Source organism: Dermacentor albipictus, chromosome 4 (assembly GCF_038994185.2).
Source record: "Dermacentor albipictus isolate Rhodes 1998 colony chromosome 4, USDA_Dalb.pri_finalv2, whole genome shotgun sequence".
Lineage (NCBI taxonomy): Eukaryota > Metazoa > Arthropoda > Arachnida > Ixodida > Ixodidae > Dermacentor > Dermacentor albipictus.
Window position 1 is genome coordinate 124,863,863 of NC_091824.1, and position 22,269 is coordinate 124,886,131.

At 45.1% G+C, this 22,269-nt stretch overlaps 1 protein-coding gene across 1 annotated transcript in view; it reads left to right on the top strand.

The window, feature by feature from the left end:
* LOC135899507 (transmembrane protease serine 9-like) overlaps positions 1 to 21,364 on the top strand; it is an 82,978-nt gene extending 61,614 nt beyond the window's left edge. The window contains exons 14-17 of the mRNA XM_065428781.2: positions 8,102 to 8,379; positions 10,785 to 10,829; positions 15,005 to 15,150; positions 21,117 to 21,364. Of these exons, the coding sequence (XP_065284853.1) occupies positions 8,102 to 8,379; positions 10,785 to 10,829; positions 15,005 to 15,150; positions 21,117 to 21,281 (634 nt within the window). The 3' untranslated portion in view covers positions 21,282 to 21,364. The remainder of the gene's footprint in view (positions 1 to 8,101; positions 8,380 to 10,784; positions 10,830 to 15,004; positions 15,151 to 21,116) is intronic.
* The last annotated feature ends 905 nt before the right edge of the window (positions 21,365 to 22,269 follow it).

Genomic DNA, 22,269 nt, shown 5'->3' on the forward strand with positions numbered 1-22,269 from the left:
ATATATTCAATTATGGTGTTTTACGTGCCAAAACCACTTTCTGATTATGAGGCACGCCGTAGTGAGGGAATCCGGAAATTTAGACCACCTGGGGTTCTTTAACGTGCACCTAAATCTAAGTACACGGGTGTTTTCGCATTTCGCCCCCACCGAAATGCGGCCGCCGTGGCCGGGATTCGATCCCGCGACCTCGTGCTCAGCAGCCCAACACCATAGCCACTGAGCAACCACGGCGGGTGGAAAGTATATTCACACACTTGCAAAGTAAAGCTAAAATGGCCTCAATGCAACTGTGAATGTCAGATTACCGGCGCCATAATCTGGGAAGAGACGATATCCGATCGCCCTTTTTCTTTTTCTTTTTGTTTCAAGCGTGTGTTTGTACCTCTCTCTCTGCTTAGTGAGCATATGGGCCGCTTGTTCTGCATGGTGCCGACTTCCATTGCGGCTACGTCATTTAAATGTAATACTCAGAAGCAAAGCAGAAACCGTCACCGCCCGGTTGCGTCCCTCCAACGACACGGGGCCCCCCAAAGTATCGCGGGGATTGTGAATTGCGAAACGGTTGAGCTCTTGGAAATGTGTCACGGACGTGATCGCGCCGGAATGTGGGGCAGCGGAGCTGACGTGCACTTCGCCTGACATCAAAAGTGTTCGTATCTCCGCCGCCGCATTTGCAGGGTAGAAAAAGTTGTCACGCAGTGTTTATTTATTTATTATCGGCGAGTAGGGATTCCATGTATTCCGCAGAAACACGCTTGCGATTAGCAGGTCACGTTCCGAACGCCCCTTCACTGCCACGGCAACGTTTCGAATCGAATTTTTCACACAGACCCTCGAGAATTTAGTCCCGTCCCAGTGATCTCGTACCATCTCGTTCCCAAAGCCACTATGACTTCATCCGCGCCTCCGCCGAGAGAATGCACCATCACGTCGGCTTTTTCAGCTGCCCGCCGACTGAAGTACGCTAGAATTGATCATTTCAAAGGGTGCAAAACAAATCGCAAAGAACTGCAAAAGGGCTGTTATAGAGGCCTGTCGTTGTGATCACATACTAAGGCAGCCAGCGCCCGTATTGATCGTTTTCTTAATTATTTGTCTCATTTTCTTGCGCCATTTGCCGTATTGAATCATAAAGGCCACCCGAAGGATCATGTTATGCTAAGTTCAAGCTATTATCTATGCAAATGGCTACCCACCTTTGTGACGATAGGTTTTCTTGAATGTCTCTCTTTTTGCTTTTTTCCCCTTGAATAACGCAGAATAACGCATCCCTGTAAATAAAGGAATTAAATATAGACCTAAATACGATTCCTGCAAAGCAGCATCTTTTGCAATAGTAGCTGTTATTACCCTTTGCACGGCTCTATATGATGTCAGCCGCTTGTCGTAAAGCAATCAGCAAGAGCATTAATATTTAGGAAATTAGTGGTCTCGCTATCTAAGTCAAAGTCTGTTGTAAAGTGTCTTCCTTATTTATTTTTCAATGCCCTCTTCCATCCATAGTTATACGCCTTTGTGTAATAAATAAATAACATTACAGGGTATTCAATACATTCAAACCAACGAATCTCTATTGGGGCACGCAGTACAGGGCCCAAGCGTAATCCCTGAAGAAGGTTGCAACTTGCATAAAAGTATTCGTATGACAACTTACTTCGGCACTTCTACGCGGGTACTGGGAAATAGCGTTTGCAAAGCAGCTGAGGAAACAAAATAAGGTTCTGTTAGTTGCAAAATGTAAAACTTACTTGCTGATGAAGCCACTATGATAGTAAGCTGGGATAATTATAAGGGAATAAATATAGACCCACAGCGCAACTTAGACAATGCATTACTTCATTACATATGCTAAGAACAAATGCTTCCCTGTAAAAGTGAATAAGGTTATGGGGCGTCGCGTTTAGAACCAGGCATATATAAACCAAATGATATAATTGTTTTGTAGCCTACATTCGGTACGCTGGTAAATCGCATAAAGCTTACACAACTTATATATTACCTTTTATTGCATGTGCAATTGCTAGTTGGTTACGCCTGCTTTTGAAAAGTACTATTAACAGTCATTCAACTTCAAACTTAGGTGCTATAGTCGTCCGTTTATGCGACTAATTCATAAAACATTTGTTACAGAACTAAGAAGCTGCAAACATGATATTCCAAAAGTGACGTGTGTCACATCTAACTGCTCTTTACTATATATATTATATCGCGCAGCCAAATGCCTCTGTTAGTCTGTCCCCAATATTCAGCGCTCTCCTTCAGCGATTTGTCTAAAAAATCTGATTCTAATTCGTTCAGACATTGCTTAATGTTCTGCTCGTATGTAATTTTCTACGCGTTCTGGTAGCAGTAGCAGTTTCTCCGAAGGCTAAACTTCGTTTAACATCTGACGATGGGAAGTGGTGCAGATCAAAATTAACGAGAATTTGTAAAGGAGAACATCATAAATAACTACGATAACCCTAACAAGTCTGAAACTTTGTGTGCTCTGTCTTTCAGCCATAATGCGTGTACATACAGGATAGTTTTTGTGATATACGCGAAAAATATCGAAAGTTGAAAACAAGATTGTCTGAATTTTTTCGACAATTATGCAACTACGCAGTCGCGTCTGTGACGTACGTGAATGCATAAGAATATACAATATACAAAGCGAAAATAGGACGACCTCATTTCCGTATGTACTTGAAATATTGCGCATAAAAAAGGGCATTTTCGTTTCAGATTATCCGTCACTTTCGAAAGAAGGATTCGCCAGGAAGTGCTTAGCATATGACTAGAAATATTCAATGTTCCCGACTCCACTGAATGTACGCGGCAGAGGGACTGATCTAACAGTCTTTTCATCTCTACTCACACCGTATTTCTACACGTATAACCCTCTTCAAGGCACATAAACCGCAACCGTCCCTATCAGCCCAGAAAGGAACACATCCGAAGGCACAGAAAAATAATGTTGACGTTTCAAATAATAACGATTTGTTTCCATCACCATTGAATTTCCAACTTGAAAACAGCTCAGTTCATTTCTCGATAGCAGCAAATTCGTACAAACACTTACTTCTGGTAATTTCAGTAATTTCTTCAGCTTTACCGCTGTATTTCAAGTTTATGCAGAGTTTATGCACTGTAGCGACGACTGCACAGATTACCTTCCCGTATTCCACCGAAAGACTGATAAACACCATACAATAATCATGTGGGCGGTACGTTCATACGGGCTTATATGTGATCAATACAAATTTTTATGCAGTACCCAATTAAATCATGCAGGATTATGGATTCAGGTCGTACGGTTTTTTTTTTTTCGATTGGGGAGGCTATTAGCTATGAAATAATTTTAAATTGCTCCGTACACAGGGAGCGAGAAATAAGGAAAGGCAGGCAGTTTAACCAGATGCACGTTCGGCTTGCTACTCTTCACTGGGCGAAGCGAATATAGGGACGAAAAGAAAGAGAGAGAGAGAAGAGAGAGCTCGCACGAGAGAGTGAGAGAGAGGGAGTGAGTGAGAGAAAAGAGAGAGAAAGAGAGCTCTGGTTGCGTGCACCCGTCAAAGGGCACACCAATTCTAAAACGGTTGCAGAGACTTGTCGAGTTCAACCACTGTAGCAACGACCTCATTGCTTTCTGCGCCAGCCACGCGCACGGCCATGGTCCGACGATCTTGGCTTCTGAAAACGGTCTTTAGTCCATAGTGCTTAGGAACTAAAAATATCATTGATAAAGCATCACTCAGTCCGGCTTTCGGATTTATGTCACCAGCTTGTGAGGTTAAATCACGTTTTCCATTCGCCACACACCCGCCATGGTTGCTCAGGGGCTATGGTGTTAGGCTGCTGAGCACAAGGTCGCGGGATCGAATCCCGGCCACGGCGGCCGCATTTCGATGGGGGCGAAATGCGAAAACACCCGTGTACTTAGATTTAGGTGCACGTTAAAGAACCCCAGGTGGTCGAAATTTCCGGAGTCCCCCACTACGGCGTACCTCATAATCAGAAAGTGGTTTTGGCACGTAAAACCTCATAATTTAATTTTTCCATCCGCCACACATGTAAAAATAAAATCGGTTGCACGTTGATCTGTAGCTACATCCTGCGAGCTAAAGACTAAGCAATTTCAATATCTGCGATACGATCTCCCCATCTATAATTGTACGTCTGTGAACCTTTCGCGTCGCGTTTCAAGTACAGAACGAAGTGCCTGCCCGGCAATCCCGCAGGATGATTAATAATAATAATAATAATAATAATAATAATAATAATAATAATAATAATAATAATAATAATAATAATAATAATAATAATAATAATAATAATAATAATAATGTTTAGCTTTGTATCAAATACAAATAGTGAATATGACAGGACAGTTCCAAGTGAAAGAGGCTTGTCAGGCTGTAGGCACCAGAAGGCAGTCAAAAACGTTAATAACACAATTACACGCAGCTCAAGGATGGTGTATTGCGATAGAATTTCAAAACACGCTAACATAAAAAGTGCAAAATTAGCAAAGCAATGAAGTTCTGAATTACGACGCAGAAATGAAATAATAGGTCTAAATGTCACAGCCAATCTTCAGGTACTTTCTTGTAAATATGGTTTCGGTGAGTGTTTAGATCTAATTGATGAAACGGTGCTTGGCAGAGAATTAACGATTTGGGGAACATAACATCTTATTGGTAAATGACAATAGTGTGTAAAATAGGAAAGGCATCTTGAAATAGCGCACAACGGGACAACAGAAAGGAATACAAACACAGGCGCAAACTAACAACTGAATACACATCTTGCTGACCATTGCAGTAGCTGCCACACTTGTGAACCACTTTTCCGTAGCGTGAAAATCCTAGGCAAGAGCAATAAAAAAAAAACACTCGTGAAACGTTGGAGGCATTTTTGATCAGAAAAGCAGGTCAGGATTGTGTAACCGAAATATCGATCGCACTGTACAATGCAGAAAATAATCGTGCCTTATTTAATCACTTCCTGTTTGACCAATTCCATTTTTCCTTGCAACAGTGTTTCTTCGAAGCTTGTGGATATACACACTTCTGGGTCTGGCTTCAATAAAATCAGTTGTTAGTTTGCGCCTGTGTTCGCCTTCCTTTCTGCTGTGCCGTACCGTTGCGCGCTATTTCAAGATGGTACTCATGTCAAAATACCAACTAGCCAAACATTCAAATCTTTTGAAATGGGTACAGTATCTATAGGTATAAAGAATGCGGGGATATCTCTTAAATGACGTACCGGATTATGACGGACAAGGAAATCACTATACGAGAAACGTCTCCACATAACAGCATGAAAGAACGGGGCATTAAAAGAAGGCAATGGAAGTACACGAAACAATTCTGGTATGTTGACTTGCTAACATTACAAGCGACATTCTAATCGAAACTCGTAAGGCTCTACTTTTGCCACCATCCCCCCAAAAAGCAGGACTCACATGAACAGTATCTTATTGTTCTTCAACATACCGGGTGTCCAAAATAGCACAGAGCAAAATTTAAAACGCTCAGCCAAGCCTCATGTGCGGCCAAAGCCTACTGTATACTGTTACCAGTCTTGTGAGGAAGCCACCAATATCTTTTGTCTGATGATTAATTATGTAATTCATGCATCATTGCTTCTTCATTATTGACCTTACGGCGACATGTTAATACAAGGTTTTAAAGCACCCAGTTGAAAATATTCCTTTCCAACTGTGATTTTAACTTTCAACTTTTATATGTTTTGACGTAACCACCGACTGTGTACTTCGTTTGCGCCAACAACAGCAACAATAGACAAGACAAGAATGAGACTGCGAGGAAATGATGACTTGAAAAATAAAGTTGGTGCGATAGGGTGCGCTACTCCGAAGCCGCATTCTAACCCAATATTCGCGATACAACCTTCATCGCTCCTTGCAAACCTTCCATGCCACTTCTACACGCGAAAACGCTGTACTTGGGTGACTGCGGATATCAATTTCGCATTCAGCAATCGATCCAACAGCCACAATTTTTTTTTATTTAATAAGAGGGTGAAGCGTAGCGCATCTGATCAAGGGGAGAACTCGGCGAAGATTAGATTTTTTTTTCCTAAACTTTCTTCGGAACAACATCATCGATGTAAGAGCCGTCATTTCTCGCTGTCCTAAGGACGTCTTCTAGCCTTTTCTTTTTCTTTTTTTTTGTGTGTGTATGTGTACATGCGTGCCTGTCGGCCAAAAAACTTCATGCACTCAGTTTGCCACAGGCGAGAGTAAGGATCAGCTTTTTATATATGTGCGTTTCTTAATTCCAACTTCTTTTAGGAGACCAGACGTATATTTCCCCTTCCGCTAGCATCTCCTGTGACTCAGCGCAGCTTTTCAGCCGCTTGATTGCATTGGGATCCATCTATTCCGGGCACGTCTTAAGGTATCCGGTCATCCGAAGCATCTCCTATATGTTCGTTAGATTACATTCGCGTAGAAGAGTGCCATTTCTGGCAAAGGTAAGCAGCTCAAGTTTGAGGAAAAGTCAAGTAAAACGGAACATAACACCAGTGGTAGAGTTGATATAATTTTTTTTTCCTTTCTAATGTCCTATAAATGATAAAATTGCAAAGCCTTCTTAGGCAACGAATGCATTGGAGGAACTCGCCCCTGTACGAAAGCAGAGAGCTGTGGTCGTGTACATTGTCGGTGGAGCATTTGAACGTAGAGGCGGGCAAATTACAATCCTAATATGCACCCAGCACCTTGAAGCAACGGATACTTTAAATGTATGGGTAGCAAAGGAAGTGGCAAAAGCGGACTAGGCTTCATTGAGCGCAACATCCACGCCATTTACGCTTTGTTGCTTCCGCATGCAGAGCGCCTTATCCTACTTAGTTTAGGTAATAAAAGCCCCTTACACCACTGCCCTATATGTCCATCAACTACCATGTTTTTACCTTGAAACACACTGACACTTAATGGGCCTATGTCGCGCCTACGCAGACTCTCTAACAGCGCCCCCACACAGACAGCTTTAATTAATCTGTCGACTCCCGTTAGTTCGACCCATGCGCCACCACAAAATTTGGCCGAATAGCCCGTAAGGTCGGACTAACGAATGGCGGCAAAGTGAACGAATTCAAATCTATTCTATTGCTTGAACTACGACAGAATATTTTAACACAGTACTATAATAACTATACCTGTAATTGTCAGTCAGTGACCCACAGACCTCAACACTGTCATCGGCTCTGACAAAATCATCAAAGGTGACATCGCCCAGTGCATGGTGAAAGTGTTACCCATCGCTGCAGGACATGTTGCTGCTGTCACCGTCTTATCGCCTAGGGAAGCAGTAGCGTCAGCTGCTGAATTTTCCCTCTTATGAAACCTTTACTCACAACTGAGCGTATGATGGAGCGCTGGTGGGGGTCGAATGAACCAAAGCGGCATGCTTTCGTGTTCGAACTAAAGGACTTCTTCTTGCACAGTAAAGTGTTTTTTTCGCCTGGACTTTCCCGCGCGTTCAAATTAAGCCGTCAGAGGAATTAACAAAGGTAAAATTAACGGGAGTCGACTGTATTGCTCATTATTCCTTTTTTTTATTTTCGTTCCCATTTTCCTTTTCCCCAATACAGAGTAGCCAACCGGAGATATCGTCTAGTTAACCAGCCTACTTTCCTTTGTTTTCGCTCTCTCTTTCTCTCTCTCTCTCTGTTTCCATGCTTTGCCGACTAAACAAAGGCGTTAAAAAGCAATGTCTGATAACTAGGGCATCAATACGTCTTTTTTGAAGCGCATTACGCGCTTGCTGTTGGATGAGAATCACACCACTGAAGCAACCTATTCTCAGAACCTCTTTTAACCCTTCGAATCCCAAACGTGATTCTACACAAAAGAAAATTAAAACAACTTGTTTATACTTACTTCTAGCCATTAGAAGTACATTCGTATCAAAAAGACAATGAAATGTTATCTGAACTATAAATGAAATAGTATAGTAAATTGATAGCATATGATTTGCTGAGGTAATCACGACTGGAAATGCTACTATAACCTTTTCGCGGTACCATACACCAGGGTATAAAAAACGATATGTCGGGCGTTGTGGGGTGAATGACTGCTGACGTGCAGGCTTCCCGCCCGGGTGCTGACCGTGAGACTGGGCGACCACGACCTGAACTCAAGCGACGACCACACTACGCCCGTGGACGTCGAGGTAGCCGACGTGGTCCGCCACCCGCGCTACGACCGGCGCACGTACGCCAACGACATCGCGGTGCTCGTGCTGCGCAAGCCGGTCACGTGGGGTCGGTACGTGATGCCCGTGTGCCTCCCTTTCGGCCCCCTGGCCACGAACACCCTGGACGGCCACAATGCCTTCATTGTCGGCTGGGGCGCCACGCAATTCAGTGAGTATGCCGGGAGAATCGTCGTTCGGTCGCCTCGGCGGGCTATCTTCAAGTTGGCGCATAACAGCGATCAACATCAATCGCATTCATACCATTGGACGACAGCCATTGTCTATACACAAGATGCTGGATTACGCATCTTGTCTTTCATCGGCGTTCGGGGATTCTGAAAAGCGCTACTGTACTGATAAAGTGTATTTGTTTACAATTAATAAGACTACATATCACAGACAGACAAGGAACTCAGACTGCATCACTCTCATCTTTGTATACGCTATAGGCCCACTTGCCGACCGGACGCTCCTCTGGTGTACCTCCTCGAGTTTGATAACCAACACGCAAAGCAAAAGAATAGACATCTAGATTATAAAGTGGGCTAGACTTTCCCTGGGGGTACTTAAGTTCCCACCCAACCCTGAAATTGCAACAAACCGGCCTCTTTAACTCACTAGAACAAAGAATAGGCGTGCATAATCAGCTGCAATTACAAATACTTAAAACACTTCAGGGTCGACAGAAACTGACCAGACCGGGAAAGGGAACCGCTAACTCACCCCCGATCCCACCGACATTATCACCAAGAGAAGATTTGCCAAGGGTAAATGTAGACCCCATTCCAAAGAATATGCGCCTGGAAAAAAATAAAAAATGATGGTAAAAAAAAATTATGCAGAACGCAGACAGACGATAAAAAACATACTATACAGATTCCAGACATAACACTGTAAGCAGCAAAGCGACGATGGTGGAGCATGACTCAACGCTTGTGAAAAGTTTCCTACGAATCCCAACGCCTTGAGACGCGGAACTGCTGGCGATAATGCTTGCACCATAAAGAAAATGACTCCCACGTCGGACACGAATATGATCCGAACAGGCAGCCAAGGCACTTGCAGAGACAGTCAAAATGATGACCTGCCATTACACGTACGCACAAAGCTCCATATGTACATGCATACTCAAGCCATTCTACACGTACGTATACAACGCGCTCCGGACCATCAAGGATTGCGAGGAAACTTAAGAGCACATCAGCTACCCCGCTGTGAAAATCTGGGACATCCTATCTTTTGTACTGTCGAAGACACTTACAATCCTCGAAAAGCGCAAGAAGATGCAGTGGAACGAAAGGCTGCACATTTTGAAGCCTAGCAGGGTTGCATCAACACTTCTGAACGCACCACCCTAAACGCATTCGAGAGAGGACGCCTCAATAATACAAAAAGCACAAATACAAACATAACTCGCACCACATTACACGTATTATATTAACAAGGACCCAGGATCCCCTCGTTGTAAACACTGCCGAGCCTACCCGTCAAATAGGCCCACTTAGTGGGAGAGCCCGCGCCAACTCCACCTTCAAAAAAGAAAGACAATACTTTTGAAATCAACACCCAACAAGCATCGCGGCAGCTGGGAGGAGTGGACCACTCCTCCAGGAAATTCAGAAAAACTATGGTGCACGCTCCTGGTGCAGCACGCCAAGATTGTGCTGGGACAGGAGGCATGAGCTTACCAGGAGACCCGGACTGGGGCCTTAGTTCCTATGGAAGTAACAAATGATATTTACCTCTCTCTCCTTGACATTCTTTTAAGTGTTAGCCTCTTTGCGACGAGCCATTCCCTTAATCAGTGTACCGCTGATCCGAAATAGTATGAGGATAAATTGGCTGAGGGCGCTACAATCAAAGTTAAGTGGTGAGGCAGCTGTGAAAGAGAGGAGGAATATGGATAGGGGGGAGTGAGAGAAAGTGGCGCGCTGAAGTCGCAATTTCATTGAATTTCAACTGATCTTAAGGAAGCTAACTCCACCTTCAAAAAAGGAAGACAATACTTTTGAAATCAACACCCAACAAGCATCCCGGCAGCTGGGAGGAGTGGACCACTCCTCCAGGAAATTCAGAAAAACTATGGTGCACGCTCCTGGTGCAGCACGCCAAGATTGTGCTGGGAAAAACAATGGCAATCGTTATTGATGAATTCTGCCAGAATTTTTCTGTATGTTCTCTCTGCTGTGCATCGGTTATCTGGTTCATGGTTATCACTAGAGCACAGAAAAAATAAAAGGATATTGGTGGACGATTTAAACAGACGCAGATACCTACTATCAGCAACCTTGCTTCGGTCCAGTGCTGAAAATAGATTCGCCGCGGCCTATGTACAACTGCAACTGATGCAAGGTACCTAGCTGCGCTGCGCAGACTGCAATAACACCACGCCCCAGTCCATATAGTATAATTCAGGCCTTTAGGAGTTTCCCCCACACTGCTTTTGTTCAAAGCACTGAAATGAAATGGACCGGCCGCTCTCGCGCTTAACCGGGCGGCCTTCTTCATTTTGTAATGGATACAAATAAGTTGTCCATCATAACCAGATTTCTAATGTCACCCCCGTTCCCTCAGGCGAGCCACAAGAGGGCGTCCCTGAGCCCACGCACGACGTCACAGGTAATCTTTACGTCAGACCAATCTGTGTGCCACCATCTGCCTCTGCTTCGACCTACCTGTTGCCTCGCTCAAAGCAAAATATTGCAAGCTTTCTTCAACTGCAGCTTCTTCAGTGGGCCCAAAAGCATACGCAACACGTTGATAAATATTAAGCTTAAGTGCAGATAAACGTTGTTTCTGTGTCCATTCGTTACTCCTCGCCAAGAACATTCAAGATACCACGTATTTTCAGAGCTGTCATCATTGAAATTTGCCACTGTTTGTTTTTCTTTTTTTACATATGGTGTAAAAAAAAACAATCTGCGTTTTTTTTTTTTTGTTATGATGCAAAGTACTCTATATACAAATCAGCTTTGTTATTCAGGTGCAGTAGTTAAACAGCACACCACGGCGGTTAAGTGGCTACGACATCCTGTTGATAAATAGCAGGCAAGGGGTTCCATTTCTTTATCACTACATTCATTTCTTTGGAGTAGTAAAGCAAACATTTACAAAATGGGTTGAACGGTAGACAGAGACTATAATAGCCCAACATTCTTTACAGGCAAAAAGAACGAACTATTCGAAAAATGGCCCGCTTTCAAACTTTGCAGATATATCGTACATATATTGCGACAAAACTTGACGCCGTACGAGAATCCGCACTACCCTGCCCAAGATCACAAACACGGACGAATATACAGGACTGCTAATATAACAGAACAATGCATACATCAGTGTGATACAAGAATTTAGCAAGAGCGTTTTTAACTGATTTAACAAATACTCGACTAGCGGCGTCCGCAATCCACTGCAGAGGGAATCCAAAGACACACTTGTTCATTCACATAACTGCGCGCGTTAAAGAACTCCGCGCATTTAATATTACCGAAAAAACCACTTCTTTGCATACTTTGCTCGTATAAGGAGATTTAAAAAAAATATCAGTCATTGCACCGGCTCGTTTTACATTCTTCCAAAACAACGTAGTTCATTTTTACGCGTGCTATTTTCGGTCTCCGTCATCTCTTAGAACTTATCGCTTCTCGTAGCCCTGGTACCCGACAAGCAGAACACTTAGCTTTGACTGTAAGTAGAAGCGAATCGCTGACATTGAAATCGTACACGAACGAGTTGTCGGTTAACACGATCTTGAATTGCTGGTTAAAGCGAGCCGTACTCAATCTGGGCCATTAGTCACAAAGCAGTTCTTGCACTAGAGCTTTCCATAAAAACGAGAGCCAGTCAGTCCAGGCAGCGGACAAGATATTACGAAAGCGAAGGGCCAAGGCCGAACAGCTCCTACATAGGAAAAAATGTTTTGACCTCTGTTCACAAGGTGACGTGCCACTCACATTTCATACTGGCCTCTCCAACTCGCTTGTCACTATCCATGGCTTCATCTGCTCATAGGCTTGCGTATATTACTGTTTCATCTTATCACAAAACTTATGCTGCCATGAAACTGCTGGAATCGTTCTTCATTCTTTGCTGCCATTTGCTGGTGTCTAGCTTCTGCAGCGGCTGCTCAATACTGGAAATAATCGCTTCACTTTGACGGTCGTCGCTTTAACGTGAAGAATGTCACGTGTCGAGTATGAAAAAGCTTGTGTTTTATTTTAATGCTAGTACTATTTTCTGGGAATTTCGCCCACTTTGCGGTATGTCTTTATGTGTCTATCTATACATATTTGTATGTATGTCCACGCCTAACCTCTTCCCCGCATACTTGGTTCACTGGGTAGTCCGTGTTCAAATATCCAAAGCACCAGGCTGCTGTGATGAGGCAACCGCGTTCAAAACACAACCCTTCTCACCAGCTTTGCTCACGGGTTATGTAACTGTGAGTACGTGGTGGTACTCATCAATGAAGCTCGTTGATCCAAACTTAGGTTACTGGTTATGTGTCGCTGGGTATGTGCCGCCTCTTTTTTTATAATATGCGTGTCATAAAACATATCATCAACAATTACCGAAAAACCACAAGATATATTCGTCAATAGGATAAACGTCATCAATCATCTCTAAAGATTAGACTCATCATCATCAACCTGGCTACGCCCACTGCAGGGCAAAGGCCTCTCCCATATTTCTCCAACAACCGCGGTCATGTACTAGTTGTGGCCATGTTGTCCCTGCAAACTTCATAATCTCATCAGCCCACCTAACTTTCTGCCACCCCCTGCTACGCTTCCCTTCCCTTGGAATCCAGTCCGTAACCCTTAATGACCATCGGTTATCTTCCCTCCTCATTACATGTCCTGCCCATGCCCATTTCTTTTTCTTGATTTCATCTAGGATGTCATAAACTCGCATTTGTTCCCTCAGCCAATCTGCTCTTTTCTTATCTCTTAAACTTATACCCATCATTCTTCTTTCCATAGCTCGTTGCGCCGTCCTCAATTTAAGTAGAACCATTTTCGTAAGCTTCCATGTTTCTGCCCCATAGGTGAGTACTGGTAAGACACAGCTGCAATACACTTTTTTCTTGAGGGATAATGGCAACCTGCTGTTCATGATCTGAGAATGCCTGCCAAACGCACCCTATTCTTATTCTTCTGATTATTTCCGTCTCATGATCCGGATCCGCCGTCACTACCTGCCCTAAGTAGATGTATTCCCTTACGACTTCCAGTGCCTCACTACCGGTTGTAAACTTTTGTTCTCTTCCCAGACAGTTAAACATTACTTTAGCTTTCTGCAGATTAATTTTTAGACCCTCCCTTCTGTTTTGCCTGTCGAGGTCAGTGAGCATGCATTGCAATTGGTCTCCTGAGTTACTAAGCAAGGCAATATCATCAGCGAATCGCAAATTACTAAGGTATTCTCCATTAACTCTTATCCCCAATTCTTCCCAATCCAGGTCTCTGAATACCTCCTGTAAACACGCTGTGAATAGCATTGGAGAGATCGTATTTCGGCATACTTCTTACAGTGAAATATATGCCGTTGGAGCCCACGGCTGGCGCTACCGATTTGCCGTTGCGCCAAACTTGCTCAGAAATGATCAGAAAGCGTTGCTTCGGAACTACGGCACCGGCATTGGTACTAATCCGCCTTGCGAATTCGGCATACAGAAGACCAGTGCAAGAGCTTGTCGCGTGCGACCTGATAACACTACACTGCGCAGTATTTCGCGCGTTCTACAGCGGCCAACGGTGGGCACGAGCAAAATATACTTCTCACCTGGCACTTTCACTTTACTGTCGGAAGCATGCCGATGGCGAGAAATACTCACATGCATTTGCCTGGGCAAGGCGCGTTTTATTGTTTGGGCTGCATAGCACCCGTCCGTGCCCCTTCCTTGAAGGTTGGACGTCAACAACACGCATGGTAGCTCAGTGTCTGGTGACTTCCGTATACAGCGATATGGGCGCGTCACACGGTTACCACTCGAAGTCGCGCTGCCGGGTGAACCGTGAACACACTTTCTTTTAGCTTGTTGCAAATCGAGGAACAACCTTCTAGCGGCAACTGGGGCATGAAGCCATCGCAATAGATAGCTTTCACGCGTACGTCACGAATGCAGCTCCTCACCATGCTAATAAGCGAACACGGCGGCCACGATGACGTTAGCGCGCCATACAGTAACGCGTACAATGTTTACCTTGAGTGCTTGGTCATACCAACTAGACCGGTTCTCACGCCTTGCTTCAGTTTCACTTTTCGACGGTGATCGTTTTTCACCTGATCATCGCTGTTATCAATTTGTCCCTAGGCGCAAGACGTGCCTATCGTGCTGTCACGTTTCTTATATGTGCAGCTTCACGATGGGTTAGTACTCCAAAAAGACGGCCACGACGAACCATCTGCGAACCATCTATATATGACCCCAGTAAAGCTTATCGCCAGTTGTCGCGTTTAACGACAGATCAAAGACAATTTAACGCCAAATTCAAATGCCAACCTGCGTCACGTTCTGGGGGGGGGGGGGGGGGGGGTAACCAGGGGGTCTTTCTCACAAGATACTGAAGGCTTGAATCAGTTCACCTGCAGTAGGAGCATCAATACAATAGACACCCGTTTCAGCATTGAAGACAAACGTTCTATGTATTCTTCTCTTTGACCGGCTAATACGACAACCAAGCAGTAACCATGCACGCAATCGCTTGGCCGGCTTCGCAATGCTGCGTGCAGTGCTTGTGTGTGCGCTTGCTTAAATGTTAACAGTAGGTGCGCTTGTGTACACCGCACAGACGGAGCCGGAAGCAGCGTCCTGCGGCAAGCCCAGATCCCTGTGTGGACCGAGGCCGACTGCAAGAAGGCGTACGAGCAGCACTTACCCATCAGCAAGGCTCAGCTGTGCGCGGGAGACGCCAGTGCCGAAAGGGACTCGTGCCAGGTGAGCCATTTCACACCATATTCGCCGCCTGAGAAAAGAAGAGGTTAAAAAAAGACATTATGGAGATTCAACTTATGCCTTCGAATCTACCTGAAGCAAAGTTTCAGTGAAGCGATTATTTTAATGCTACACAACTAAAATAAAATGCCGTGCGTTTACGTTCCATTACCACGATCTGGTTACAAGACTCCGGAATAATTTTGAACATCGCGGTTCTTTAACGTGCACGTGGATGGTCTTCGTTACACTGCGTCCCAATATCGCAGGCACCCTAACTATCCCGCAGTAACGAAATCGAACGTACTGCTAGATTAGGAACGCCGCTTCAAAACGATAAGATTTGAAGAAAGGAGGAAGGGGCTTAGAGCACTTCGTAGCTTGCTTTTTCACCCATCCTCACTAGAGAATAGAGGAGCTGGGGGGAGGAATCTGATAAGCGCAGGGGATAATGGATGGATGGATCGATGGCTGTTATGAGCGTCCCCTTTGGAACGGGGCGGTGGGTTGCGCCACCAAGCTCTTGCTATTATACTGCCTAATGTCCTACCTAGGTTAAACAATAAAAAAACAAAAAAGAAACACTATAAACTCCCACGACCAAATTTTTTATCCCCTATTGCAAACTGTGCTTTTGTACGTCTCCGTTTTTTTGTCGTGGCCCTACTTTTCTTCCACCAATCCTCCAATCGCCTCTTACTAATCCCTGTTGCTTACATGTTTACTTTTCCACTGCTCTCGCTAACCCAAGGGCTTTAAGGAGGCCAGTGGTGCCTAAATAGACCACTGGGTAGACGTCTTCACATTCTAATAAAACACGCCCCATGGTTTCCCTAGCTTTACTGCAGCAAGCACATGCTACCCCCGCTACCTCAACGCCGCCGCACGGGCTTCTGACAGGAAGCGGAATTGCAACCGCATGACATTCGTCAGTGTGCAAATTGGCTCTCGCTGGTCTGCGGTGGCGAAATCGTATATGCGCAGTACGTAGTCATAACGGTTCCGTAGCCAGGCTGGCAACGTCGGGCGACTACGAAACATAGAGAGGAGGGGAATATCAATGTACGTCGCCAATATACTGTGGTTTATGCCCTTGTTGAAGTTTACTCCTATGACGACCATCATGACGATGCTAATGCAAAGTTTACTAATAAGAAAACGAGCCAGGTGGTATGTTGCTATGCCCCCGGGCGTCAGGAAAAAGAGAAAAATGAAAGGATTGGAATAACTCATGTGTGGGCAACGAAAATTGGAAATACCAGTAGTGTGGAAGACGATATGCAAAAGCGGCGGCACCAAGATTGAGTTTCTGGGATCGCGAGAACGAGTTGCGGATGCAAATACGGAGGGAATTTTCTGTACCGTTCTTTTGGGTCGGTAATGTGAAAACTGCACAGGCGGCAATTTAGGCGTTTTCTTATTTTTATTACTTTCATTTTTCATCTGCGGAAAAGAAGACTCGATTTGCGAATAGGAATGCGGCTGTTTTCTTTTTCGTTTTTTTTAAGTAACTTTCGGGATTATCATGCACATCCACAAAAAAATCCCGAGATACGACAGGATGTTATTTTGAATTGTGGGCGCGGCGATCCCAATACCTTAGCGCAGTGCTCCTCGTTACCAGATGTTGAGGATCAAAAGGCCTGCTCCGCACCGCCTGCATGACGATAAGCTGTTGTTGCTGTGGCCCCAAATCCGGCGGGGGGGTCGGCCGCAATGGAAGGGATTGAAAGTTGACTCAACAAAAGCAAAATAAAGAAAAACGCTACAATCAAAAAGGAAACGATGCGTTACGTGAGGACAACAAAATTTTGATAAACTTTACTTCACGAAAGAAATAACATTTATCCCGGTCGGCACCCCTAGCAGCGCTACCTTCCGTACGCTTCAGTGAACTAACGCACAGCTATTGTAGTAGACCTGCGGCTAGTACCCAACTGACACGCACCAAAGGATAATAGCCGTGTTGATAAATTTAGGTCTTGCTTGCAAGTCGGAAGTATGAGGGACATTATGCGGAGAGAGGAGAGACAGCGGAAAGAAAGACAAAATAAAGGTCAATGACTCGGGTGCGCGCAGCGCCGTTGCTGATGCTGCGAACACAACACATTACCTGTAAACGCGCTAATGACACCGTGGTATGTCTTCTCGAACTGTCTCACAAACAACAAAGAGTCCAAGAAACGTTGACATACACTACCAGTCACCACTAGATGTGCGCAAAATGACATTTTTATTCAATCTACCATGATAACTTCTTTTGTGTGTCCACCAAGGCGTATTTCTTCATAAATGAAAAGTTGTTCAGCGCCAAATGCAACACTTGAGTTTGCGGGAAAACGTCGTGGTACCTGGTAGGTGACTGCCCTTTATTCTACGACCAAATGTTGAAGTTTCGCGCCACTGGTTGCCTGTTGCACAATGGACCTTCAATTGGTGAAAGGACGATAAGCATATAAAATCGTGCTTATGTATAATGCAGCAACCTGCAAGAAAGCTGCTACGTTGCTTACAGTCAGCAGTCCCATGTGAGCAGCTGCGACTGCGTGGCGAAATCAAGCGTGTGCGTGCGTGCAACAACTCCCTTTTCTCTTCAAGTTTTTTTGAAGCGCGATAGAAGATACGGGAGGGCAGAGCACGCCTTCTTTACATCTGCCAGACGGGACACGCTATATTCAATAACATCCTTAGTCGACGCAGCATTCGCGGAGTTCGGATACCTATGTGGCGGTCCTTGGGGGAGTTCACAATGCTCACGAGGAGGAAATCTTGTATTGGCCTACGATTGTAGGGATCTCCTTAAGTGTCCTAATTGTTGATGCATTCTAACTTCTAAAATCGGCACGAGGTATTTATACCAAGCAATAGAAGAATGTATGACTATTTAAGCGAGAATCTAGGCAGACCAGCGCGTAAACTACCCACTTAGTGGACATTCTGGTGATACGCTATGGTAATTTCATTGTGTCAAATTGAAGAAACATGACGATCCGTAACTGATTTTGACTCGGGTGTTTTTCGGAGGGATCCAGGCAAACAAAAGCAGCCACAAAAAAAGAAAAAAAAAGACATAATCAGTGCACATATCGCAAAACCTTGCTCGGTTGCAATTCAGTGAGGGTGGATAAACTTTGGCGTGAATTAAAAAGAACCTTTGAAAATCTTCGTCCTTCTTCAGTATTTCGGTAGTTTCTCAGTGGTAACATATCCGCCAAGAATAAGTGGCTCGATTACCTAGGCCATAATAAACAAAACAAATTAAGTTAGTAAGTAAATGGGGTTTAGTGGAACAAAAGCGACCAAGGCAAAACAAATCAACATTAGAGTACCTGACTCATCTGCAATACGACAACAGTTTGTAAAGAGCGCATCAAGACGAGAGTGCACTAATAATGTTTGTGTCGCGACCCCTGCTCAACTTGTTGGCTGCCGAAAGCTATTCATCCTGTCCGAAGACTATTTCTTCTCAAGCTATAGTTTTCTATGCTAAGCATGCGGGTGACATTCTAATATAAAGCGAGCGCAGATCGAACGCTTTATTGGCGGAGCTTCGACATGGTTATGCCTTTAACAGAACCTGACAGAACCTAACAGAAGTGCTGCGCTGAAGACCAATGACGTTTGTGATAACGATGACGGCATCGTACCCGTGTCGTGCATATTATAATATTTGGGGTTTTACGTGCCAAAACCACTTTCTGATTATGAGGCACGCCGTAGTGGAGGACTCCGGAAATTTTGACCACCTGGGGTTCTTTAACGTGCACCTAAATCTAAGCACACGGGTGTTTTCGCATTTCGCCCCCATCGAAATGCGGCCGCCGTGGCCGGGATTCGATCCCGCGACCTCGTGCTCAGCAGCCCAACACCATAGCCACTGAGCAACCTCGGCGGGTGTGTCGTGCATATTATAATCTACCCTTAAGAAGTGTAGTAACGTCAGGCTCACAGCTTTCAGTCTCGCATTGGCATGCACTGAGTGAAGCCTTCTTAACCTTGTCGACTGCACGAAGTTCCCGTTGTGCCTCTTCCTAAACGCAACAGGAAACAGGGGACTCAAACTGCGATTAATTCGCGGCAGCAGCGAAAAACCAGTGACGTTGGCGATGACGGTGATCATGCCGGCCAGAAACTTGGGAACCTTTTTTAAAGTCCTGAATTGCTGAAGTTCCGACCACTCGGATTTCCGGATTTCCATTTAGAGTGCCTCTCGATGACAGCTTGCTTGCAGTTGGCAGGTATACCGTACTTATTCGCGTACAACTTGATGCCAATGTAGTTTGACTGTCTTTCATATAGCGGTAAAAAAAAGTGATGTGATGGTTTACACCTTTATACACATGTGCCTGACATGCAGGCGGGGAGAGATATTTACATGAAGACAATGCACTTATTCGTGGTCTCTCAAGACGATCGACGCAGGCACTACTTCGCCGATGTTACTAAAACCGCACTGTACATCGTCCTCAAGAGAAAGTCCACAGTCGCTGGTGTATCGTGCCATAGGTCCACAAAGCTTCCATGCTACAGCCTCTGAAGTTTTCAAGTTCAAGGGGTATATATGCTTTAGAAGAAAAAGAAAACGCTTTTGGCATGCATATGTTGGAGAAAAGCAAATGCGTTCTAAACTAGGAAAGTGTGGTTGCCTCACAAATCTACCAACACTCGAGCAGTTTGTACGTTAATATTCATTAGGGTACGTTAGTAAGTGCGGGAAGGTTGAAAGCAAGTGCGGATCATTAATCAGCGAAACCTGACGCAACGCTGCAGGTCTCTAAGACCATTTGTTTTCGCGTCCTTGACTGATTCAGCGTCCTTCCTCGTGGTCTACTCGAGGTCAGCCGCTGTCCACAAACTCGGTAGAAATCGTTGTGACGTCACTGATGCAGTAATGGGCATGCGCTTCACACTATATGTCTTTCGTTTCAATCACGTGCATCGAACTTCTTGTCACATTGGCATATAACGCAAACGTAGATACTTACTTAACATAATATACAGCTACCAGTCATAATCTCTCCTGTATTTGTTGCGGGGTAATGTGACAACCCTAACGGTTTGACACTCCAACTAACTCATAGCTCACAGGCTTTTTGTACGTACGGCTGCAAGCTACACCTCTGTATCAGCATATAGGCACTGATAGGAACGCTACGTAAGATTCTCTTCATTTTTGTTGCTCTACTGTGGTCTTCTAAAATATCCGTAAGTTACGTCTCCCGGATACCGAAAAGCCTGAGCCTCAAGAGCCGGATATTTACCATAGTCGGCTATCAGCCATACACACAAAAAAAAAGAAAAGGAAGCGGCGGCAAGCGAGCAGATGATTTCCTCAATGTATGCTTTGAATTATAATTAAGGTTTGAATATTCTTGTAATATAGAAGGCTTTGTCATGATCAACCAGAATTCGGTTACTTTTGCCCTAGTGGAGTATTACATTTGAATGTGGGATACATCACAGAGCTCACTTAAGTTGTGATGTCAAACAAAAAACAAAACGCATAACAAAAAAAAAGACTCTGACACAGTCTCCGCAACCCCGAGTCGATGACATCGCTAAGCAACTTCACGCGCATGCCCTACCAAGCCCAGTATTATGCTCTGACGCACCCTAGGATGAAAAACCTTGCCGACCCTTGAATCAAACTTTCAACTTTGTTGCCTCTCGTGCCTTGACCCTACCCTTAACATACCCCTCCCTAGACATAACCTTCCCATGACATGTCCTTCGACTTCTTGATTTTGAACGATAGGGTGGAGCTACAAACGCGTTAATATGGTATATACGGATGGCGAGGAGGGAAACACTGTTGCCCGAGTGCAAGGAAGAGAGAGAAAAAAAAACAGAGAATAACGGGTGAGAGCATTCGAAGAAACGCGCGAATGTCCGGTGTGCGTTTCGAACGACCGATGCAGCGAAGGGATGTCCGGCGGATGCTCATCTTCTCCGATCTGCTGCGTTCGCAGGGCGACTCCGGGGGCCCCCTGCTGCTGCCGCACCAGGGCCGCTACTACGTGGTGGGCATCGTCTCGTCGGGAAAGGACTGCGCCACGCCAAACTTCCCGGGGATCTACACCCGCGTCTCCTCGCACCTCGACTGGCTGCGCAACGAGCTGGGCGCGGCGCAGTAATAATAAAGAAAGAAGGCCGCGGCTGTCGCTGGCCACGCGGCAGCCACGGCGGGGCTTTCCGTCTCTCTCTTCTTCGAAAATGCGTGCCTGCGTGTTTGCTCTGCTTTTCTGGGCCAAGGGCTCGAAGACTTGCTCTGCCTTCACTGAGTCAACATATACCCTCCTTGACCCCGCCTCCCCCGCTTTAACAACAAAAAAATATATATACACAATAACTAACCACCAACGCGGGGGAAAGTGAAAACAAGTGTGCCACGATTACAGGCTGTCCGAAAAAGCTGCTATAAACATGATTTTGTGCTGATCTAAGGCAATCAGGGAATCACTGGCGAAATGTCACGATGCGAGTTTATAGCGCAGAAAAAATTCTGCTGACCAGATAACGAATCTTGGAGAGAACTTGGTCCGACATGCACAGTTGTTCTGTGCGGCGGTGATTTTGCAACTCTGAGAGCATTTGATATGAATCGCACAGCAGAAATGTAGAGGGGCTTTCCCATTGCAACGCCACAGAGCGAAGTAAGGCTAAGGTGTACCGCTGCGGGACTGCACGCGGTGGCGGTGTGCACGACTCGACGCTGAAAACGATTTCACAGCTGATGCATTCCAGCATTAGAGACGTGTGCCCGGTTGACGAGAGAGTGCTTGCATTCATGGTGCGCCATTTCGCGCATCTTTCCCACATCTTGTGGCGCGACGAAAAAAAAAAACAGACGGCAAAACCCAGCTCCTTCCGAAGAAAGCACCGATGTTCGCGAAGCGCCGGTTGAGCATTAATGTCTGGAATGCTGCTGCCACGATACGCGAGGTGTTGCTACGTGCGGCAACAAAATTAAAGGAACCGCAATAGAACTACGCGAGGAGGATATCTAAGGCAGAATTTCGGTAAGGTTTCAGATAGTTCTCTTCTTCTTTTTCGCAATATAGTCGCCGAGACTAGTAGTTTTGGAGTGTCGCTAAATTACTACTACGGTTCGGTGCTGCAAAC